This window comes from Zingiber officinale, chromosome 4B (assembly GCF_018446385.1).
Source record: "Zingiber officinale cultivar Zhangliang chromosome 4B, Zo_v1.1, whole genome shotgun sequence".
Taxonomy (NCBI): domain Eukaryota; kingdom Viridiplantae; phylum Streptophyta; class Magnoliopsida; order Zingiberales; family Zingiberaceae; genus Zingiber; species Zingiber officinale.
The window spans coordinates 124,277,301-124,296,046 of record NC_055993.1 but is presented as its reverse complement, the minus strand read 5'-3'; the positions used below and the strand labels follow the sequence as shown (position 1 = coordinate 124,296,046).

Genomic DNA, 18,746 nt, shown 5'->3' with positions numbered 1-18,746 from the left:
TTGAAAATTAGCATGACATTATAACATCTTTGGAAAAGTCAAAATAAACAATGGAGGACATCGTTAGATTATTTATAACCCTAAAAATTCAGAAGACCTGAAAATGAGTCCAATTTGACTTGTTTAGATCTATCAGTGAGTTTTGATTGAACCTACTTATAGACCTAAACATGTTTGATTGGACTCATTTCAGGTCATACGGGTTTATGAAACTGCAAGGAGTCCAATGATGTCCTCCATTACTTATTTCAATTATTGTTTGTGATGATGTTGCATTTATAATACCAGGAAGAGGTATGGTAAGCACAAAACTCAATGTCATATAGCGAAGAGAGGATGAGAGCTAGATTTTTTTAAAATATGGCTTAGATGCATTAAAAATTAGTTGTGTGAAAAACTAATATTTGCCGGAGGGGAAGAACGAGAAAACACCTAAGTCAGTGTGTCAGTTGGTCATTCTCAAATTTATATGCATTCTTTGAGAATTTTCTAAATCTACATGTGCTCTTTGGTTAATTCCGTTATAAAATCATTAGAATTTCTAAACTCTTTTTAAACACCATTAAACATTATTTAATGGGGTGACATTAGATTAACCTTTTTTTTTTCCAAATACAATTTTAATGGGTCATAAATTTATAATAAAAAATGCGTATTACCACAGTAACAACCCTTTTATGATTGTCTTATACATTGAAAGAGAGTTAAGTAGGAATTCAAATTAGTAAATGCATGAGCGGAATTCACAGAAATTATAAAATATCTTATAAAATTTTGACTCCTCAATTGTTATAGTCATTGTCTCATATACTTATCAATAGAGTTAGTCCTGGAGCTTAATTATAAATTTATAATAAAAGACACATGGAGCAGTACTTTAAAGAACATATTATTAATTTATTTAGGCACAAAAGATTGGAAAATAAAAAGGCTAATATAATCTCTTGATTCCAAGGTACATTATTTAGCAATTTTTTATAAAAAATTTCGTTCAAAATAAGAATAACAAGATTAAATTCTTTCTAGCAGTCTTGCTAACAAAAGATTAATTCTCTCTAACAACGCCTTTAGTTAGGTGCATGCAATCATTAAAAGCATTTAAGGCTTTTGCAACTACAAGTTTGCTTCCTTTTCGCAACAAAAATCATAATTGAAATGTGATGAGGATCTTGTCTTCTTCCTGCTCTTTTGCATCTGTACAACATGCATAATGCATTGCCTCGACTGAAGCATAACCTTTTCCCCCATAAAGATCATAAAAATTCTTCAAAAATTTCAATTTCATGGAAACTGATGAATGTAAATGTGTATTTGTTTCTGGAATATGCATAATTATTTGATAAAAAATCAGAGCTTTCAAATTCCTGTAATCCAGGAATATTCCAAACTTGAGAGTTTTTCTTCGAGAGGATAGAGAAGGTGAAAGGAGAAATCTAACCGCAACCACTCCAGTTGAGAATGTCAATTTCTTATTCTTATCAATTGAATTACCCAAAATGGCCTCCTTCTTCCTTCTTCTTCAATGGCAGTATTCCACTTCCACTTCATTTTATCGATTCTCTTTATTGTGAAGGAAGCAATCATACTTTCTTCCCCCTCTCACATTTTCCACCATTATTTTGGCTTGAATAATCTGCTTTTTTATTCCCTTCCACAAATTCTCAAGTTGTCCTGTCTGAATCCCATGCCTCTCTCTCTCTCTCAACTGTGAGCACTGCTTATCTCCTTCATCCAAAGAAACGATTTTTATTCTTCCTCAAGTTTAATCTTCTGCGTTTTAATTGATTCGCTTATTTGTTCTTGTTGTTCAGAAACCTCCTCTCCTCCTCCTGGCCTTTCTCCTCTCACTGTCTCAGGAATTTTTGCTTTCTACTACCTGCAATTGTTGTGTCCTTTTAAGATCCACTTGCTGCCATCGTTTGAAGAGTGTTCCAGCATTAAAGGCAGCATTTTTAGTCACTTTTTTTTTCGCCTATTGTCGCTTCAAAATTTGTTCATGTCCGAGCAACTGTCGCTGTTAACTTTAATCATTTTCTCTCGATTTTTTGAAGTGAGATTCATGGAGAAATAGAGGGGATACAGACATATAGTGTAGGCGGGAGAGGGGGAAGAGAGGAGAGGGATCAAAGATCTGGCCTTTGTCCATAGATCGAAACTTTTTTCCCAAAACATTTGTTTTCTAGGGCAATGAGGTCGGACGCTCAGCTAGATTCGGCGGTCTTCCAGCTCACGCCTACTCGAACCAGGTACTTCTCTAGATCATTGTTTCATGTTCTAGGGTTAAGTGGATAGGAGCTGCTTGAAAATTTTCTATATCAGAAAAAAATCCATTACTGAAAATTTCACAATGATTTGGAGTGCGATGCTAGAAGATGGATTTCACCATTACATCGCTTCCCCAAAATGAAAGGAGTCTTAATGCTTTTAACTGAGGTTTTAGATGCATGAATCTAGTCCAAATACTCTTGGTTACTACTGCAAATGGCCAATAATGTTATTTAATTCGGAAGAATTTCCTGCCTTCTCGCTTTACAAAACATATATTGTATCAGTTGGAATGTTATGGATCCATCTCCCTTCTATCATCTTTGTAGATAATGACTTGCAAAATATATTGCTGTTGTCCAACTCATTTCTATCGGGGTTGATTGGGTCTTTATGAGAGAAATTCTTGTAGATTACTGGATGTTAGTGTGAAATATTTGTTTGTAAATTTTTTCAACAGGTGTGATTTGGTCATCGTAGCAAATGGTAAGACAGAGAAACTTGCATCTGGCTTGATGGCTCCTTTTCTTCCTCATTTGAAGACTGCTCAGGATCAGATTGCTAAAGGAGGTTACTCCATAATACTTGAGCCAGACACAGAGAGTGATGTTACATGGTTCACCAAAGGAACTGTAGAGAGGTAAGCAAAAGATCTCTGCTGCTTAACCCTACAATCAACTGCTGTGAGTAGTTTCTTCTCTGGGACAGAAATGTCTACCCTCTCTACAACGTGATTGCACTTTATCATCTGATAGAAACATTTGGCATGTGGCTAATTATTGATCCTGAACAGATTTGTTCGTTTCGTGAGCACACCTGAGGTCCTAGAGCGTGTAACTACGATAGAAAAGGAGATCTTACAGATTGAGAATGCGATTGCTATTCAGGGAAATGGAAATGATGGCTCAAGCACTGTACGCGTCCCACGTATAGTCATTCATATGTCAGTTGTAAAGCTTATGATGACTTTTTCTACTGATTTGGCAGGTGGAAGATCATCAAAGCAAACCAGCAGAAACTTTCGAAGGTAAAATAGATTGATCTAATTACTTCATTTAGTTTTGAGTCAAAACATTTATACTCAGATTGCTTAGGGTGTGTTAGCAGTCACAGACCAAAGGGCTAAATTAGCTGTAATTTATGTCAAGCAGACTAGTAGCTCGGTTAGTAAGTATCCTTACATTAGAGTACTTTTGGTCACCTGTGGTGCATAAGCAGCACTATAAAAACTATTTCAACATGCTCAAAGTATTTCATAAGAAGTGGAGTTCCACCAGAATAGCATCTCGTGATGATGACTTTCAGTATATCTAACTTAATCATATATTTCTAGCAAATGCTGGGTGTCTTGTTATGGAACCACAGGATCTTACATCCTGTATGCTAGTGGCCTATTTTCATTTAACTTTCTGAAAGATTTAGCTAAGTGAGTGGCCTTGTATTTTATGTGTATTGAATGGACTCATATTATCGAGTAGATTCAAATTTTATTCAATTCTTGTACTTCTGGTTATCCTGACCTTGGTACCATCACTTGCTTGTGTGTAGCTACCAAGTCTTCAGTTGATAGTGATGCAGGAAAGGCAATTATTCCATATAAGGTAACAATTTTATACATCATATCTGCATATATGCTTACATAACATTGCATACGCCTACATAAACCTATAAAGTAGAATGAATTTTGTTGAAAAATTGAACGATTTGATATGACATTGCTATGCTGCTGTATCTGTTGTTGAAAAAGGGTACGATGAATCAAAAACTATATAACAATAGTATCACATTGCAAAGCTCAGAATTTAGTTGAATAATTTGAATGTATGGTTCAAGGCTTATCTTGTCTATTTAAATAAAATATATTAAAAAATTAAAGATATTTGAAGATCAATGTTATTCTGAATGTTCACAAATGTGTAAACGCTGTGCCAAAAAAGTTGTACAAAAGAAACTATCTTTTCAGCAAAATTTGATTTTATACCTATTATTACAACAGTATGGAGTTTGAGAGAAAAATAAACTATTATTAAACAATCAAATGCTTAAGGCGAGCTACATATCCAGGAACCATTGACCAATATTTGTATCAGTTCTTATTTTGATAATGATACATAGAACAACTTGTTAAACTTTCCTTCTTAGGCACATATAGATGGATGTATACAATGCATGTTCACATTTTTATACAAGTATTTTTTTGTTGAACATTGTTCTGAGCGTGGTATCTTTTGTTCTGTAACAGCCTGGTTCACAACCAGATCCACCTGATTCTAATGGATCTGCCAAGCATCAGGAGAATTCGAAGTATGAGCCATCATGCCTTTGATATTATATTATTTGCAATAAGTTCTAAGCATGCAAAAGTAACCTTAGTAGCATTGTCTAAGATGCAAGGTTTTCTACAAAAGATGTTAAATAAATACTTAATCAGTGAATGAGAGAAAAATAATGCAAGATCTATTTCTTCTACTTTGCTGTTAATGATAAAATCTGTCTTGTGATTGGAATGGATGTTGAAAAATCAGTCTCGTGCTTCTATTTCTGCTGATATTGTCCTCGACAGCTTCTAGTGCAAAATAAATCTTGTATTCCTTTTTTTTTTTGCTTTGTGCAGGGCTCATCTTTTGAAAGTTCTTGAGACCCGCAAAATGGTATTGCGCAAAGAACAGGGCATGGCCTTTGCACGTGCTGCAGCCGCTGGTTTTGACATGGACACTTTCCTAGATTTGATATCTTTTTCTGAAAATTTCGGTGCCTCACGTTTAAAGTATGTTTTGGATCAAGTTTCCTTTTGTTAATACATTTATTAGTTCTTGTATTCTCGATCTTGCACTTGTCAGGATAAATAATTAATTTAAAAGAAATGAACTAGGATACTAATTGTCATAGCTTTCATGTATTCCACATTATAAAACAGGGAAGCCTGCTCGTCCTTCATGGATTTATGGAAGAAAAAGCATGAGACTGGACAATGGCTTGAGGTTGAGGCTGTAGAAGCAATGTCAATGCGATCTGAATTTTCTGCTCTGAATGCCTCAGGCATTATATTTACTGCGGATGCTATGGCTCAGAAAGATCACGGGGATGCACAAAGTGTGTATGCTGGCGATATTGTTGCCGATAGCAATGGAGACTCTGGTATATATACTCTAAACATGAAAGCTAAATTCACTTTATATCAGCATGAGACTGAAAGAAAGATCACTCGAATTCTAATCCTTCATACAATTTTAGATATGTACAATTTGTTAGTTGCTGACCAAATGACTAAGCTGATTAGTCATGGGGGAAAAAATTGCTTCGATGAAATAGAAGCTTTGTTTGCAGAAACATTGCCTATTTCTTCCTTTTTCTTTCCCTACCTCGATTCTAATTCTACACATTGCAAGTCATTGTATCTTAAATTAATTATTATTATTATTATTATTATTATTATTATTATTATTTTTCCAGATAAGAAGATCCCTTCGGAGTCGAAAGTACCACCACACCCGGAGTATTTTCAAGGTCAATTTCAGCCTCCCACTTATCCACAATGGCCTATGCATGCTCCACCAGGTCCTATGTTTCAACCATATCCCATGCAGGGAATTCCCTATTACCAGAACTATCCAGGTAGTGCTCCTTATTTTCATCCTCCTTATCCTCCGATGGAGGATCCTCGATATAACAGCTCTCGTAGAAAGGGACCGAAAAGGGTGTCAATGGATAGTAAAGATATTGAATCTGAGACTTGGGATAGGAGCACACAATCACAGGATGATGCAGATGGAAATCCATCAGATCTTGAGAATGAAAATTCTCATGGTCATAAATCTCATAAAAAGAGTGGTCGTTCGGGAAAGAAGTCTGGTGTCGTTGTTATTCGCAACTTAAATTATATAGCATCCCAGAAGCATGGAGGTAGGGGGTCTGAAAGTGACCCAAAGTCTGCTTCTGAATCTGAAACAGAAGAGGAAAGTGATGCACACCCCGATGTGCGAGAAAGCAAGCACAAACACTCCAAGCGAATTTCCAAGAGAGAAGATCATAGAACAAAACCTATTGAATATTCTGATGCATATGTCAATGATAAAGGTTCATACAGGGAGGAGGCAGATTCAGGAAATTGGCAAGCATTTCAAAATTTCTTACTAAATGCTGAAGAAATATCAAGAAGAGCTGACGAAGACATGTTCGCAGGAGAGAAAGATCCTCCATCAAAGAACAAACAAAGCAAACCTGAAGGTGATCCCATGGTTCCTCCTGAACGAGATTATTGTGAACTTGATGGCCACAAAATGGTAGGAATGGATTTTATTAATGGGAAGGCAAGCCGAATGAGGCAGATAGCTTCTGATGATCAATTATTGGTTTCAAGTTATGGAAGAGATGCAATAGATAACCAGTTCAAGCAGATAGAACGCTCAGGAGGTGTATATCGGCGGAGGAGCAGTGAAGAATTCATGATTTATGGGGAAGATAAGCAGTTAAATGTTATGAGGTCTTCTGATCCACTCATTGATCCTGCCTCTGAGCATATTGATAATGCACCGAAGAACTCTTCATATACTATGACAGATGAGTCCTTTTTGATTCCTTATAGATCAAATTTGCAGGAAGTTGGATCAGACAACACAGCTGTTATTGACATGGATTCTGAGATCCCCACAACTCTCGAGAAGCCACAAGTCTCAAATGATAATGCCAGAAGCCAACTTTTCTTTGAACCAGATGAGTTGTCTATGGTTCCTGATCGTAGAATGGAAAGTTTATCTATAGGATATGATCCAGCTATGGATTATGATTTTGAGCTTCCCGTTGAGAGTACCGTCAAACTTGTAGCTACTAACGAAGAGGATCTCTCTACAAGCACAAAAGAAGAACCAAAGAAATCCGACAAGGAGAAAAACTTGAAAGTCTCAACTGACAGCTCAGAGAAAAAGAGGGATGCACTGTTAAAGAAGGGTGCATCCTCAAGGCTTAATTTGTTGACAGAGGCTCAAAAACGAGCGGAAAAGCTGCGAACTTATAAAGGCGATCTTCAGAAAATGAAGAAAGAAAGGGTAATTATCATGATTTATTCGCAATTTCTTTCTGGAACTTGTATGCATATTACTCTAGTTGCTGATTATAAACAAAGATCTAGAAGGGAAATAATGTTTAGAAAGGTAATCACATTCTAATAAATATGCTGGATAAACAATCTTCATGTTATTTTTCATAGCTTCCTCACACTCATATGCTATTGTTTTTTCCCCTGAAAGCATCTTTTTGATGAAAACCTTAGTTTTAGTGAACAAAGAACATTATTCATATTAGTCCGCAATCAACTCTTTTATTTAAGTCTTGTGTGGTTTGTGAATGTACTTCACAATTCTAAACATGCATGATTAACATTACAAGGTAGTAAAAACTGTAAATCAGCTCTTCAGATAAAAACCTAGGCAGGTCTTTTTTGGCTGTTCTTATGTTGCTATTGTTGGTCTTGCAGATGATTAAGTTTAACCATTTCCTCTAGTAGTGCATATGTCAGGTTCCTTTGCTTGTACTATTTCCTGACTCTATCAATTTTCCTAAATTTAGGAAGAGGAAGACAGAAAGCGTCTGGAAGCATTGAAAAGAGAGAGGGAAAAGAGGATAGCTGCAAGAAGTGGTTCCACTGCCACCCAGCCACCATTGACACCAAAGCAAGCAAAACCCCATTCAGCCACAAAGCCTTCACCAAGTCCTTACAAAGGCTCGAAGTTTAGTGATGCAGAGCCTGTTTCTTCAGCCTTGAGGAAATTACCTGCCCAAACCTCTTCAAATGGTTCCAGTGATCCCCCAAAAGCTACCAAATCTAGCAGATTAAATGGAAATGACAATGGCTTAACTCGATCAGCATCTGCGTTGTCTGAGGTTAAAAAGGGAAATGGACTCATTTCAGAATCAAAGTCAGAATCTTTCCGAATAAAAAGACTCTCAGATCCTAAAAACAGTTCAACTTACCATGCTTCTACTGTTAAGTCTTCAAGTGTGGATCAAGCTCCTAAGAGAAATGTGCCCAATGAGCCCCAGAAAAAAATTGCTGAAATTATGCAACTAGATCAAAGTAAATCAACAACTCTTCCTGAACTTAGAATCAAAACAAAAACTTCATCTGAAAAATTTCAAGATAAAACAGCTAACAAAGTTCCCGTGAAGAAAGAGATTGAAAGCAAAACTTCTCAGGTTTCTAAGCGAATTGAGAGGAAATTAACCAATGAAAAATCACCTAGCAATAATGATGACAATCATGTCATTGAGAAGACAGTGGTGGTGCTAGAAGACAATGAGGTTCCTGCACCTCCTATCCAGCGACCCGATGAGATAATAGAAACGAAAGAAAGATCACATGGAGATGGTTCAATTACAGCTAATGCATCTATTTATGCACCTCCTTCATCTATTGTTATGAGTCAGATTGAGGATTCTAGTCTAAGCAAGCTGGATGAACTGCAGAATCATCCTGAGGTATACCTTTTTAAAGAAAATTTTCATTTTTTTTTTTAAATCACAGTAGTAGATTTTTTCTTTACAAAATCCTATTTCTAATTTGGCTTTTTTTTAGGTAATTAGCAAATTGCTATCCTTGGTTTGTGATTTTAAATTCACATATTTAGTCCATTAAGGTTAATGGTTTTGGTTGCCAGAGCTTTCCGTTATTCTGTTGCTGGTGGAAAAACTGTTATGAAATGAATAAATCTCTTAACCACCTTGTGGAGCTTTATGCTCTGAATACTGTACTAGTTGACTAAGCAATTCTAGTTGTCTCCCTGCTGCTTTTTCTTAGAGCATTTACATCTGTCATAAATGAAACTTCCATCTTCAATTTTCCATAATTGTTCATCATACACGTGCTCATGCTGATCAGGTTGTCATTCCTCAGCCAGGGAATGATCCTCCAAAGTTCTCAGGCTCAACTTTAATAGAAAAGCCTCATCAAGATCCTTTTGCCATGTTAAGCTCCTTTGAGGATCCTATTAGTACTGTTTCGGATTATAATGGTGGCCTATCTGCAACTGAGTTTGAAACAGTTGTAACACATGCCTCCACTATTGAGATTCCAGATTCAGGGCATCAAACTCATGAAACACATGAGAAGCCTCGGAGCAAGGAAACAAAAGGTATTAGAAAGCTTCTGAAATTTGGTCGGAAGAGGCACAACTCAACTTCAGCTGATGGCAATCTTGACTCAGACGCATCATCTTTGGATGATCAAACTCTTGCTGCAGCTTCCTTCAGTGATGGTAAGATCATAGCTACTGGTGATTGTAGTTTGCATACAGTTTTGTGTTTAATATTTTTTGGCTCAACTGCTTAAACAACTGAACTAAACTAATTCAACAAATCAAGAAGGAAAAGTTCTTTTTGCATGGAATACAAGGCCATTCTTTCCTACAACTTTTATGGCATTTATTCTGCTGGAATACTAGAACTTTTGGAAGCTATGTATGAGTTTGAACTGCAATGAAATTGCCATAACCGCAGTTGAATGAACTGTGCACAATGCATCTATATCTATGCTATCTAAAATTCAGTTCCAAGAAGCTGAATGTTGCTGAGTTTTTCTGCTTTGTGTCTCATAAGTAACCTACTTGCTTGATTTGCCATACCTGTTCAATGCATTATTAACTCGATACATGATAGAGCTTTATTTCTATGTCACAGTTTCTCGGTCCTTTTCCCTCCTCTCACCATTTCGAAGCAGGAACAGTGAGAAGAAACAGGCAGCAGCATGATGAGTTCTCTGCTCCAAAATAAAGAACAGGAAGAAAGTGGGATCTACTTCTACCAGGCATATAATGCATATGGATTGAGATATTTTGGTTCTTTTAGAAATCATTCTTGATTGTTTTATAGTCACAGTAAAGCTTGTGCTATTTATTCCCTACTGTCAACACTGTTGTTTGATGCATTCATATACCGTTTGTTTGTAGAAGAATTAACTATGGATTGCTGTTCAAATTTGTCTCTTGGAGCATTCAATTTGTATGGAACACATCAAATGTCAAAACATCCACGAAAAGAGCAAAGTGTATCAGTGATTGCATAATAATTTGTTGCCACAACCAGTCGTTTTATTTATGGAGTTTGTTTAGATATGAGGAAATTGGGCAAGGTTTTAGTCTTCGGTTGAAACAATAGCTGCTGCCTGCTATCGCGCCACCAATGTATCGATGATATGAGGTGAAATCGATCAATAAGAATAGAACGAGGAGTTAAGGAAGTACATGTTTGTTGCATTATTGTTGTTTTAAGTCATTCAAGGGGGCCTAGTTGATGGCTGTAAAATGAGTTTTTAAACCTGATTGTGGAGTACTTTGAGAATTTTGAAACTTTGGGTAGGGAATTGTTAAAGAGAAGTTTCCTTTAAAGAAATTCATGATCGAATTTCAAAAAACTGCAAGGGCCAGGATGGAATAAACCTCGCATCCAAATATTATGGCTAGGGGTGGCAATTTTTGACCCGACACGAAAACACGATCCGAACCGAACACGAAAAAATCAGGTTAGGGTTGGGTAGTTTCGAGTTCGGGTTGAAATTGGGTCGACCCAATTGACCCAATTAATAAATAGGTCAGGTTCGGATCAACCTGAAATGACCCAATATAACCCGTAAATCCGTTTATAATTATAAATTTAAACTAAAATTACAAATTTAAAAAAGTTAAAAATCCTAACTATAGAGATGTGCTATTGATAGCAATGTTGCTATGATTTATCATTTATGATATGGATTTTTAATTTATGTAGATAAATATTATTTTTAATTTTTAATTTAATATACAAATTTTTTTTATTGAATTCAGGTTATGTTCGGATCAAACGGGTCAAATGGGTTAAATGGGTCAACCGGTTAAACGGGTCAAACGAGTTAAACGGGTCGAGTTCGGGTCAAGTGAAAATAAACAGATCATGTTCAGGTTGAATAATTTGACCTGAATTCATAATCAGGTCGGGTTCAGGTTATCATTTTCGAACCCGCTAACCTACCAACCTGAACCCGTAAATCCGAACCCGAACCCGAATCGAATTGCCACCCTTAATTATGGCAAGTCACGACTTCTGTACAGAATTTATGCCGTTCACGATCTCAAATACTTTGATTCTTTGCTTTGCCAGTTTGCCTCCTCCTCGAATCGATCGCATCGGTTTCATCTGCTGTTTTAACGATTCTCCTTCATTGAGATCAAGAGCTATTCTGCTTCGATAAACTCGTATCTCCGTGTCAGTTCTATTGCATCTGGTAGTCTCGCCGGCGGAGCGGAGGATTAGACGATTCGATCACTTCAATTTTGTCATCAAAAAGTTTGGTACCTGATCGAATCACCTCTTAAAACTCTTCAATTTCATGTTTTTGTTGTCATTTTTGCTGAGAAATTTGGATTTTTCAGTGCTTTCTGATAGATATGCAGGCTAGGTTTGGAGCCAGTGTGCACAAAGTAGGTTTTTTTTTTCCTTTCCAATGGATCTTTGTTGGATGTCATAGAATACTCGCTCTGAGATTTTTTTTTTTCCTTTTTCTTTGACGCGTGATTTGTTTAATAACAGTTGAGTCCCAGATCTAGAGTGGGATCTTACTTGGTTCAGATCTTAACTTCTTGTTCTGGTTGAGTGTTCTTGATTCGATTAAGTGAGATCGACTACTGTGTGTTATCTTGAACTTTCATTTGGCAGTGCTTGGTTATCAGTGATTTTCCTACTTTCGTAGTTTTAACCTGGGGTTTTTGTGTATTTGTCTTTTGGACCATATCGTGTAATTTGCTACAATCTTCATTTATTTTGTTTAACGTTTCTGGGCATGGTGCCAATTTAGATGGCTACTACTGTGTTCACTCCATCATTGGAAGGAATGAAGCATGTCAAGTTAGACAATGGGATTATGCTTACAAAGCCCTTCCTTGACGTGTGCAAGCTTGTTCTCCCTGTTCTAGGTATGTGGTCTGCTTTGCTCTTCTTTCTCCCACAAGTGAACTTTGATCTCAATCATGGCTTTGTTTTTTTTTAAAGAGATTATTTTCTTGTCAATATACAGCTAAGCTGACTCATACTCTGAATTTACTGATGTGATGTTTTTGAATGAATTAGTCTGTGTAACATGATTCTTGCAAGAGTTCAACTAGATATTTGTAGTTTTCTGTGTATAACTGTATATCAAATAGTATTTGATACAATGTTGTGTTTCATCAACTGTGCATGAGTTCATTATTCACTTTGTTGGATTTGTTTCTCCTCACCGGTATTTTGTCATATGTACTTCTGGAAGTCCTCACATTATTATTTATAGTAGAAACATCATTTGGTAAATGTATTGTGAAAAATGCATCACTTGTAGCCATCATTGGATATAAAGGACTTTTTCTTATTATTCACTTTTCATATACATTCTTTTTTTATACTTTCTTTTAATTATGTCATGTGATAATCTTGTTGAAAAAATATTCACGAACTGAAACTTACAAATGTTAAAGTAGCCTATCTTGTTCCTATTAGAGCATAATGTCCCTTCCTCCAGTTTCCATGTCTACAATTATGTCTCTAAAGTTTACACTGTTGTTACCAGACAATTTCGGAGCTGCGCTGGCTATTGTTAAGTCTGATATTGGAGGCAACATAACGGTGAGATTTTTGTATTAATTAGATACTCTTATTCATAAGGATGTTGGAGGTATTGCTTCCCAAGTTGCTTAAAAATTACAAGTGGTTAACATTTTCAAATCTTGTTATAATACCTTCTTCTCTATAACTTTATTCTTTAATGGATTCCTTTGAAATCAATATTGTTCCTGATAAACCAAAATTATTTCTTCCCCACAATGATAATATTTACACTCTACTCCTACTTGCTCCAAAAAATAGGATTTCACATGTCTTTGGCATTCAAAACTTTTTGTGGGCATGAGTTCCAATGAATACAAATACCTTCTATTTTTTTTAATTTGGTAACTATGGAAAAACTAGTGAATTTCAACTTTATCTTGTATCGCCCTGCTATTCGATTCTCCTATTTTTGATGAAGATAATGTGTTCATATAAGACCTAACACCGATCTTTCCACCTTTGGAAGTTCTTTGGCTATTGAGGCTTCTCTATGGTCAATAATTTTTCTGCTTTTGTTTGACACTGCTGATTTAACAATGACTTATCAGTTTGTAAGAATTTTAAATCAAACTTAATCAATATGTGATAGCAAATTTTAGGTCTTTTCTCTCTTGCATAACTAACAATATTGACCCATTTAACTCTTTCACAGAGACTGGAAAATAAATACAACTCTGATCCATCGAAGTTTGAACATCTATACAGTATAGTGCAAGTAGAAGTAGATGCTAATACAGCTAAGGGCTCTTCAAGTTGCACCAATGGTCTTCTGTGGTTAACAAGGTCTGTTCTTTTATGCACCTTGGTAATCTCTAAGGTTTTGAATGGTAAATTCCTACATTTGGATTCTAGAATGTAAACGTTGATTCATGATGTTGAAGCATAGAGGAGATGTATACTTCATTAAACCAAAAATCTGTGTTTTTGATACAATTGTTAGCATGAGATGAACCTGTCTTCATGATGATTATGAGTTGCTGTCCATTTAACAGTTTTATGAGTTAAGCTGTGTTTGTCTCAGAGCAATGGACTTCCTGGTGGAGTTATTCCGGAACTTACTAGTTCATTCTGATTGGAAAATGACTCAAGTTTGCACTGATTCCTACACCAAGACCTTAAAGAAATGGCACGGCTGGCTTGCTAGTTCTAGCTTCACGGTATAGTGTTGATGGTTATCAGTTTTTTACTTATAGAAGTTTGGCGCAATGCAACTGATCCATGGAGCACAAAGTGTGTTGCTCCTGCTTCATGTCTGCTCTATCATTTGGTGTCTTATATGCCTTTTTCACTTGCCATGTTCTTTCGATTCAAAAGAGTTAGCTGAAAACTTGAACTTTGATATCGATTATCCAACTTATGCGCAAAGGTCCTTTACAGGTTGCTATGAAACTTGCTCCTGATCGGAAGAAGTTCATGGATGTCATTGGTGGATCAGGTGACCTAAATGCTGATATTGAACAATTTTGCGAGACATTTGCCCCTCTTCTGGCAGAGAATCACAAGTTCCTTGTAAACACCCTCTAACTTGGTTATCATGCTCTACCACTATGTTTACATCAACTGACATACTTGTTGGTTTACTCACATGTAGGCCAGCGTAGGTCTCGACGATATGAAGGCTTCCTGATTGCGACAACTAAGTTTGTTCTGTTTCTCGCAACACCTGAGTATCTTGCCAAACTTATCCAACTACGATGGAAAACAGATACAAATAATCCTTCTAGTGGATGAGAGATTCATGACTTTTGTTACAATTTGATTCCTGTTTGTACTTTCTACTGCAACATTTGGGTTATCTTGTGAACCGTATCGTTCATTTTTAATGAATATTAAATCTAATTTACTTGCCTGGAAGGAAAGTGGGCAAGGGGAGGAGGAAGGAAATGAAGGGGAAAGTTTGCTCTATAGAAAATGAGAAATAAGATATTTCATTTATTAGAAAGTTCAATATTTTCAAGGAATTATGTAAATTTTCAAAAAGATATATAGTTCATGCCGATTAATAGCTAATGGCTCGATTTAAATCTTCCATTAATGAGAAAAGAAAAATATTATCATATGTATTCACAGAAATATTTTTTTGTTTGTTTCTTAAAAGTGTTTAATTTTCTTTTCTTTTTTTTTTTTTAAAAAAAATGCAGTTTCGGTTGTTGATTGTTTATTATTTTTATTTTGACTGTTTTTATGATATATTTTAAAGTTACATTTACTGAGAAATGTTTATTTATTTATTAATTTTGTTTTAGAAATTTAAAGTAAGAAATGGAGAGTTTTCAGAAATCAAACGCGATTTAGGCCCATTAGGGTTTCTTTATAAGCCCAAGTTTTCGTCCCAGGGAACCGCAGTCAGGGTCCGAAAACCGTCCTCTCTACTTCCGCCGCAGGCGCTCAGAGTTGGAGGTCGCTGAGAACTCTCTGCAATCATGGTGAGATCCATCGTTCCCCTTACTTCGGGACGTTAGTTTTGCTGGTAATCTAATACTAATTTGATTTCTTTTCGCCGATCGTTCAATCAGGTGAAGTACTCGAGAGATCCTTCCAACCCTACCAAGTGTAAGTTTTTCTTTTTGATGGTTTATTCGCTTCAAATTTTGACTATGGTTGATTTTCCATGCTTTCCGTTTGTTATGGGGTCATCTGGTTTGCTCAAGGAGTAATCTAGATCCTAAAATTTTCTTTTTACTATGACATGAGTGGGATTCGACTTGTGATTGAGATCTTATTTTTATGTTGTTCGAGGTGGAATGTCCTGATGCTTGTGTCACTAGTTATTAATTTTATTTAAACTTATATTTGTTGGGTGTTTGCAGCTGCCAAAGCCATGGGTCGCGACCTGAGGGTTCACTTCAAGGTATGTTATAGGCATTCACTGGTCTATTCTAAGTTTTAAAAAAATTATTGGGCAAATTTTACTTGATAAAAATTCTTAAGAAAATGCATCAGTGTTCCCTGTTCTAAGAATTTGACGAGTGAGTGATTAATTAAGACCGCGACACTAAAAAGGTGTGATTTTCCTGGCAGTTTGCTTCAAACTAGACCTGCTATTTGGATATTCATTATTCTAGGTCGATAGAAGTGAGAAGAGTGATGATTAATCAAGTCCCATGTCATAAGGAAAGGTTTAGACTCTAGACAGCATGTGCTTTCCTTAAGAAACTTAAAATCTACCAGCATATATGATATTGGATGATGAATTTGTAATTAAGGGTGGTGATATTAATTCATGGTGAAGGCTTGTCATGTTCTTGGTTATCTAATTGAATTGAATCTAATCCGTATATAAAACATAATTGTACACAATTTGAATTGGTATTCTAACCAGGGCTCTTTAATTGGTTATTTTGATATCATTAATGATTATTAGTTAATGAATACATACATGCATATAAGGGATATTATTTCATCACTATATCAATTTAGTTTTTATTGCTGTAACTAATTTTGGAAGAAAATTGCATATTCTAAAATTTTCCTTGTTGTAGAGTAGTTTTATTTAAATGCAAAGCACTCTTTGATTTATTTACCAAAATGAATTAATGACTATCTTTTGGTATAGATTTTTCATTAACATAGAAATAATGCAACATTTAACTGAAATATTATCTAATATAATTAGAGAAATATGCAACTTATGCATTAGTTTGACATTTTGAAATCTATTTTTCAGACCTTATTTTTATGTATTTAGTTATTTAGTAAGAATATCTCTACTTACAGTGCTTATGTGAACAGTTTAATAAAAACTCCTCACAGCAAGGCAATAGCATTAGTTGTACTTGTATTTTTGCTTCTTTCTAATATATTGTTTGATTATGAAATTGTCTTTCTTTTTCTTCCTTTTTTTGGGTAATGCAATGGTACGCTCAATAGTCAGTAGGATTCATATTTTGTTACAGAATTTGCATAATTCATTGCATGTGGTTGACAAGTGTTTCAAATTTGATTATGTCAACAGAACACGCGGGAGACTGCTCATGCAATTAGAAAGCTACCTTTATCCAAGGCCAAAAGGTACCTTGAGGACGTAATTGCCCACAAGCAGGCTATTCCCTTCCGAAGGTTTTGTGGTGGTGTTGGTCGAACTGCTCAGGCAAAGAACAGGCATCCGAATGGGCAGGGTCGATGGCCCATGAAATCAGCTAGATTCATTTTGGATCTGCTTAAAAATGCTGAAAGCAATGCTGAAGTATGAATATAAGCCATCACCTTCCATCTCCAGTGCTCTGCTTAAATTGCTAACCTTTCTTTCATTTATGTAGGTGAAGGGCTTGGATGTTGACATACTCTACATCTCACACATCCAAGTGAACCAAGCCCAAAAACAGAGGCGCAGGACTTACCGAGCTCATGGAAGAATCAATCGTAAGTTCCTTTGTTCAGCTAATATGTTTCTTTTCAGTTTCTAATCTACTGCAATACTCTGTATTGCAGCCTATATGTCCTCTCCTTGCCATATTGAACTGATACTGTCTGAGAAGGAAGAGTCTGTCAAGAAAGAGGTAATTTTCTTCCTTTCAGTCTTCTTACGTGGAATCTCTTTTTCATGTCTTTGGAAGTGACAATCCAAATTACCTTTTCTTGTCTTGTCGATAGCTGCTTTTGACTGATACCCTAGAGGCTGATAGTGGTTTTTTTCCCCTCACTATTTTCTACCCTTGATCGTTGCCTCTCCTTCTACTTGTGGCTTTCTTCTTAAATCTGTTTCTCTTCATGCCATTGAAGAATAAAGCAAGTGAAATTCTGAAACTACTTTTATTTGCTTCCAGTCACTTACTGTTATTTTTTTTCCAAGTAAATATCCTTTGGCAAATATTTTTATATATTTCTCGTCGCATAGAACCCAAAGATGTTTTGTGTTGATGTCTGATTGCATATTTTGTTGCTGCAGCCGGAGACCCAACTTGCCACCAGCAAGCCCAGGAAAGCTTGAGCAAGTGAGGCATCAACGTAGGCATAATAGTTTATGGAAGCTCATATTACTCAATTGTTTTGGCACTCTATCAATTTGCTTCATCAGTTACTTTCTGTTACGTTTTTTTTTAACGAGAACTTTGTTGGATTTGGACCGCCAACTGTTTGCTCATGTTCCTTGCAATGTCTTTAATTGTTTCAACTTTCACTTTAACTCTTTAAGCTTCTGATTTATTATATCATTAAGAGTGTTTAACCTATTATCCTCGTCGTGCACTGTCTTTAAATTATAAAATATTATTTGGGATAGAAAATAAACTCTTTCAAACATTTTAAAGGAAGCCATACCAAAGTGCATTTGTGCAAGAGGAAATGGTGTTCCATGCAATTATCTTTATTTTATCACGATTATGAACAAGAAATGCATTCGAAGACATTCATTTCATCAGGGAAAAATTATCTAATGATCTAGTTACAAATTATCTTGTTTAGATCATTGTTTAATAAATAAGTAATCTCTTGTACTGGAGGATAGACCTTTCAACGTCCCCTTTCTTTTCTTGCTTTGCAATTTTTGTTATTTATATATATTTTTTTTGTAAAAAATGATATAAATCACGTACGTGGTCCAGTCCGAACCGAGCTGCTGCGTCGGGAAAGGACCGTGGACCGGTCCCAAATCTAAAATGGGTGGAGGGGACCACCTCGCAGAATGGGATATCTTAGTGGACCCCACCCCCGCACCTTCCCAGCATGGGCTGTTGGCTACGACGAGCCTAATTGATGTGACACTTAACGCGACGCATCTATTTTCCGTATTCGAGCAAATATTTCAAATCCGACCTTTGTAAATTAGGAAAAAATTCCACTCCGACCCTCATTATTCGGTAAATGTTATTTTATTGTATTCATTATGGAGAACATTTGAATGAATTTCCATCTTACAATAACAAGGCGATTAATTT

The 18,746-nt window shown here is 35.9% G+C and overlaps 3 protein-coding genes across 6 annotated transcripts; all 3 read left to right on the top strand.

Moving 5' to 3' along the window:
- Window positions 1-1,537: 1,537 nt before the first annotated feature.
- LOC121976428 (COP1-interacting protein 7-like) lies at window positions 1,538-10,324 on the top strand. Of its 2 annotated transcripts, XM_042528583.1 has the most exons (13): window positions 1,538-1,707; window positions 1,812-2,246; window positions 2,726-2,905; window positions 3,059-3,179; window positions 3,253-3,292; window positions 3,814-3,866; window positions 4,508-4,569; window positions 4,880-5,032; window positions 5,183-5,403; window positions 5,719-7,310; window positions 7,831-8,739; window positions 9,140-9,515; window positions 9,937-10,324. In XM_042528583.1, the coding sequence occupies exons 2-13, from the start codon at window positions 2,188-2,190 to the stop codon at window positions 10,005-10,007; spliced, it is 3,837 nt and encodes a 1,278-aa protein (XP_042384517.1). In that variant the 5' UTR covers window positions 1,538-1,707; window positions 1,812-2,187; the 3' UTR covers window positions 10,008-10,324. The 2 variants fall into 2 exon arrangements, with proteins under 2 accessions (XP_042384517.1, XP_042384518.1); XM_042528584.1 differs by having other exon boundaries at window positions 1,539-2,246; window positions 9,155-9,515.
- A 1,020-nt stretch (window positions 10,325-11,344) lies between these two features.
- Window positions 11,345-14,724, top strand: LOC121976426 (glycolipid transfer protein 1-like). 3 transcript variants are annotated; one of them, XM_042528580.1, is made up of 8 exons: window positions 11,345-11,582; window positions 11,664-11,711; window positions 12,086-12,203; window positions 12,833-12,888; window positions 13,523-13,653; window positions 13,892-14,027; window positions 14,248-14,379; window positions 14,462-14,724. In XM_042528580.1, exons 2-8 carry the CDS (start codon window positions 11,679-11,681, stop codon window positions 14,495-14,497), a joined length of 642 nt encoding a protein of 213 aa, XP_042384514.1. In that variant the 5' UTR covers window positions 11,345-11,582; window positions 11,664-11,678; the 3' UTR covers window positions 14,498-14,724. The 3 variants fall into 3 exon arrangements, with proteins under 3 accessions (XP_042384514.1, XP_042384516.1, XP_042384515.1); XM_042528582.1 differs by lacking the exon at window positions 11,664-11,711 and having other exon boundaries at window positions 11,345-11,577; XM_042528581.1 differs by lacking the exon at window positions 11,664-11,711.
- Window positions 14,725-15,148: 424 nt separating this feature from the next.
- LOC121976425 (60S ribosomal protein L17) lies at window positions 15,149-17,995 on the top strand. Its single transcript, XM_042528579.1, has 7 exons — window positions 15,149-15,296; window positions 15,387-15,423; window positions 15,681-15,721; window positions 16,826-17,056; window positions 17,130-17,232; window positions 17,302-17,369; window positions 17,759-17,995. Exons 1-7 carry the CDS (start codon window positions 15,294-15,296, stop codon window positions 17,798-17,800), a joined length of 525 nt encoding a protein of 174 aa, XP_042384513.1. The 5' UTR covers window positions 15,149-15,293; the 3' UTR covers window positions 17,801-17,995.
- Window positions 17,996-18,746: the final 751 nt, after the last annotated feature.

What these genes read in the sequence shown, in the direction of transcription:
- LOC121976428 (XM_042528583.1), top strand. Translation starts at nt 2,188, where the DNA reads ATGAGGTCGGACGCTCAGCTAGATTCGGCGGTCTTCCAGCTCACGCCT. An exon ending in ACCAGCAGAAACTTTCGAAG is followed by an intron (nt 3,293 to 3,813) that starts GTAAAATAGATT and finishes GCTTGTGTGTAG; the next exon opens with CTACCAAGTCTTCAGTTGAT. An exon ending in TTCGGTGCCTCACGTTTAAA is followed by an intron (nt 5,033 to 5,182) that starts GTATGTTTTGGA and finishes ATTATAAAACAG; the next exon opens with GGAAGCCTGCTCGTCCTTCA.
- LOC121976426 (XM_042528580.1), top strand. Translation starts at nt 11,679, where the DNA reads ATGCAGGCTAGGTTTGGAGCCAGTGTGCACAAA. An exon ending in ATATTGGAGGCAACATAACG is followed by an intron (nt 12,889 to 13,522) that starts GTGAGATTTTTG and finishes ACTCTTTCACAG; the next exon opens with AGACTGGAAAATAAATACAA. An exon ending in GGTCTTCTGTGGTTAACAAG is followed by an intron (nt 13,654 to 13,891) that starts GTCTGTTCTTTT and finishes TGTTTGTCTCAG; the next exon opens with AGCAATGGACTTCCTGGTGG.
- LOC121976425 (XM_042528579.1), top strand. An exon ending in TCCTTCCAACCCTACCAAGT is followed by an intron (nt 15,424 to 15,680) that starts GTAAGTTTTTCT and finishes GGGTGTTTGCAG; the next exon opens with CTGCCAAAGCCATGGGTCGC. An exon ending in AAGAGTCTGTCAAGAAAGAG is followed by an intron (nt 17,370 to 17,758) that starts GTAATTTTCTTC and finishes TTGTTGCTGCAG; the next exon opens with CCGGAGACCCAACTTGCCAC.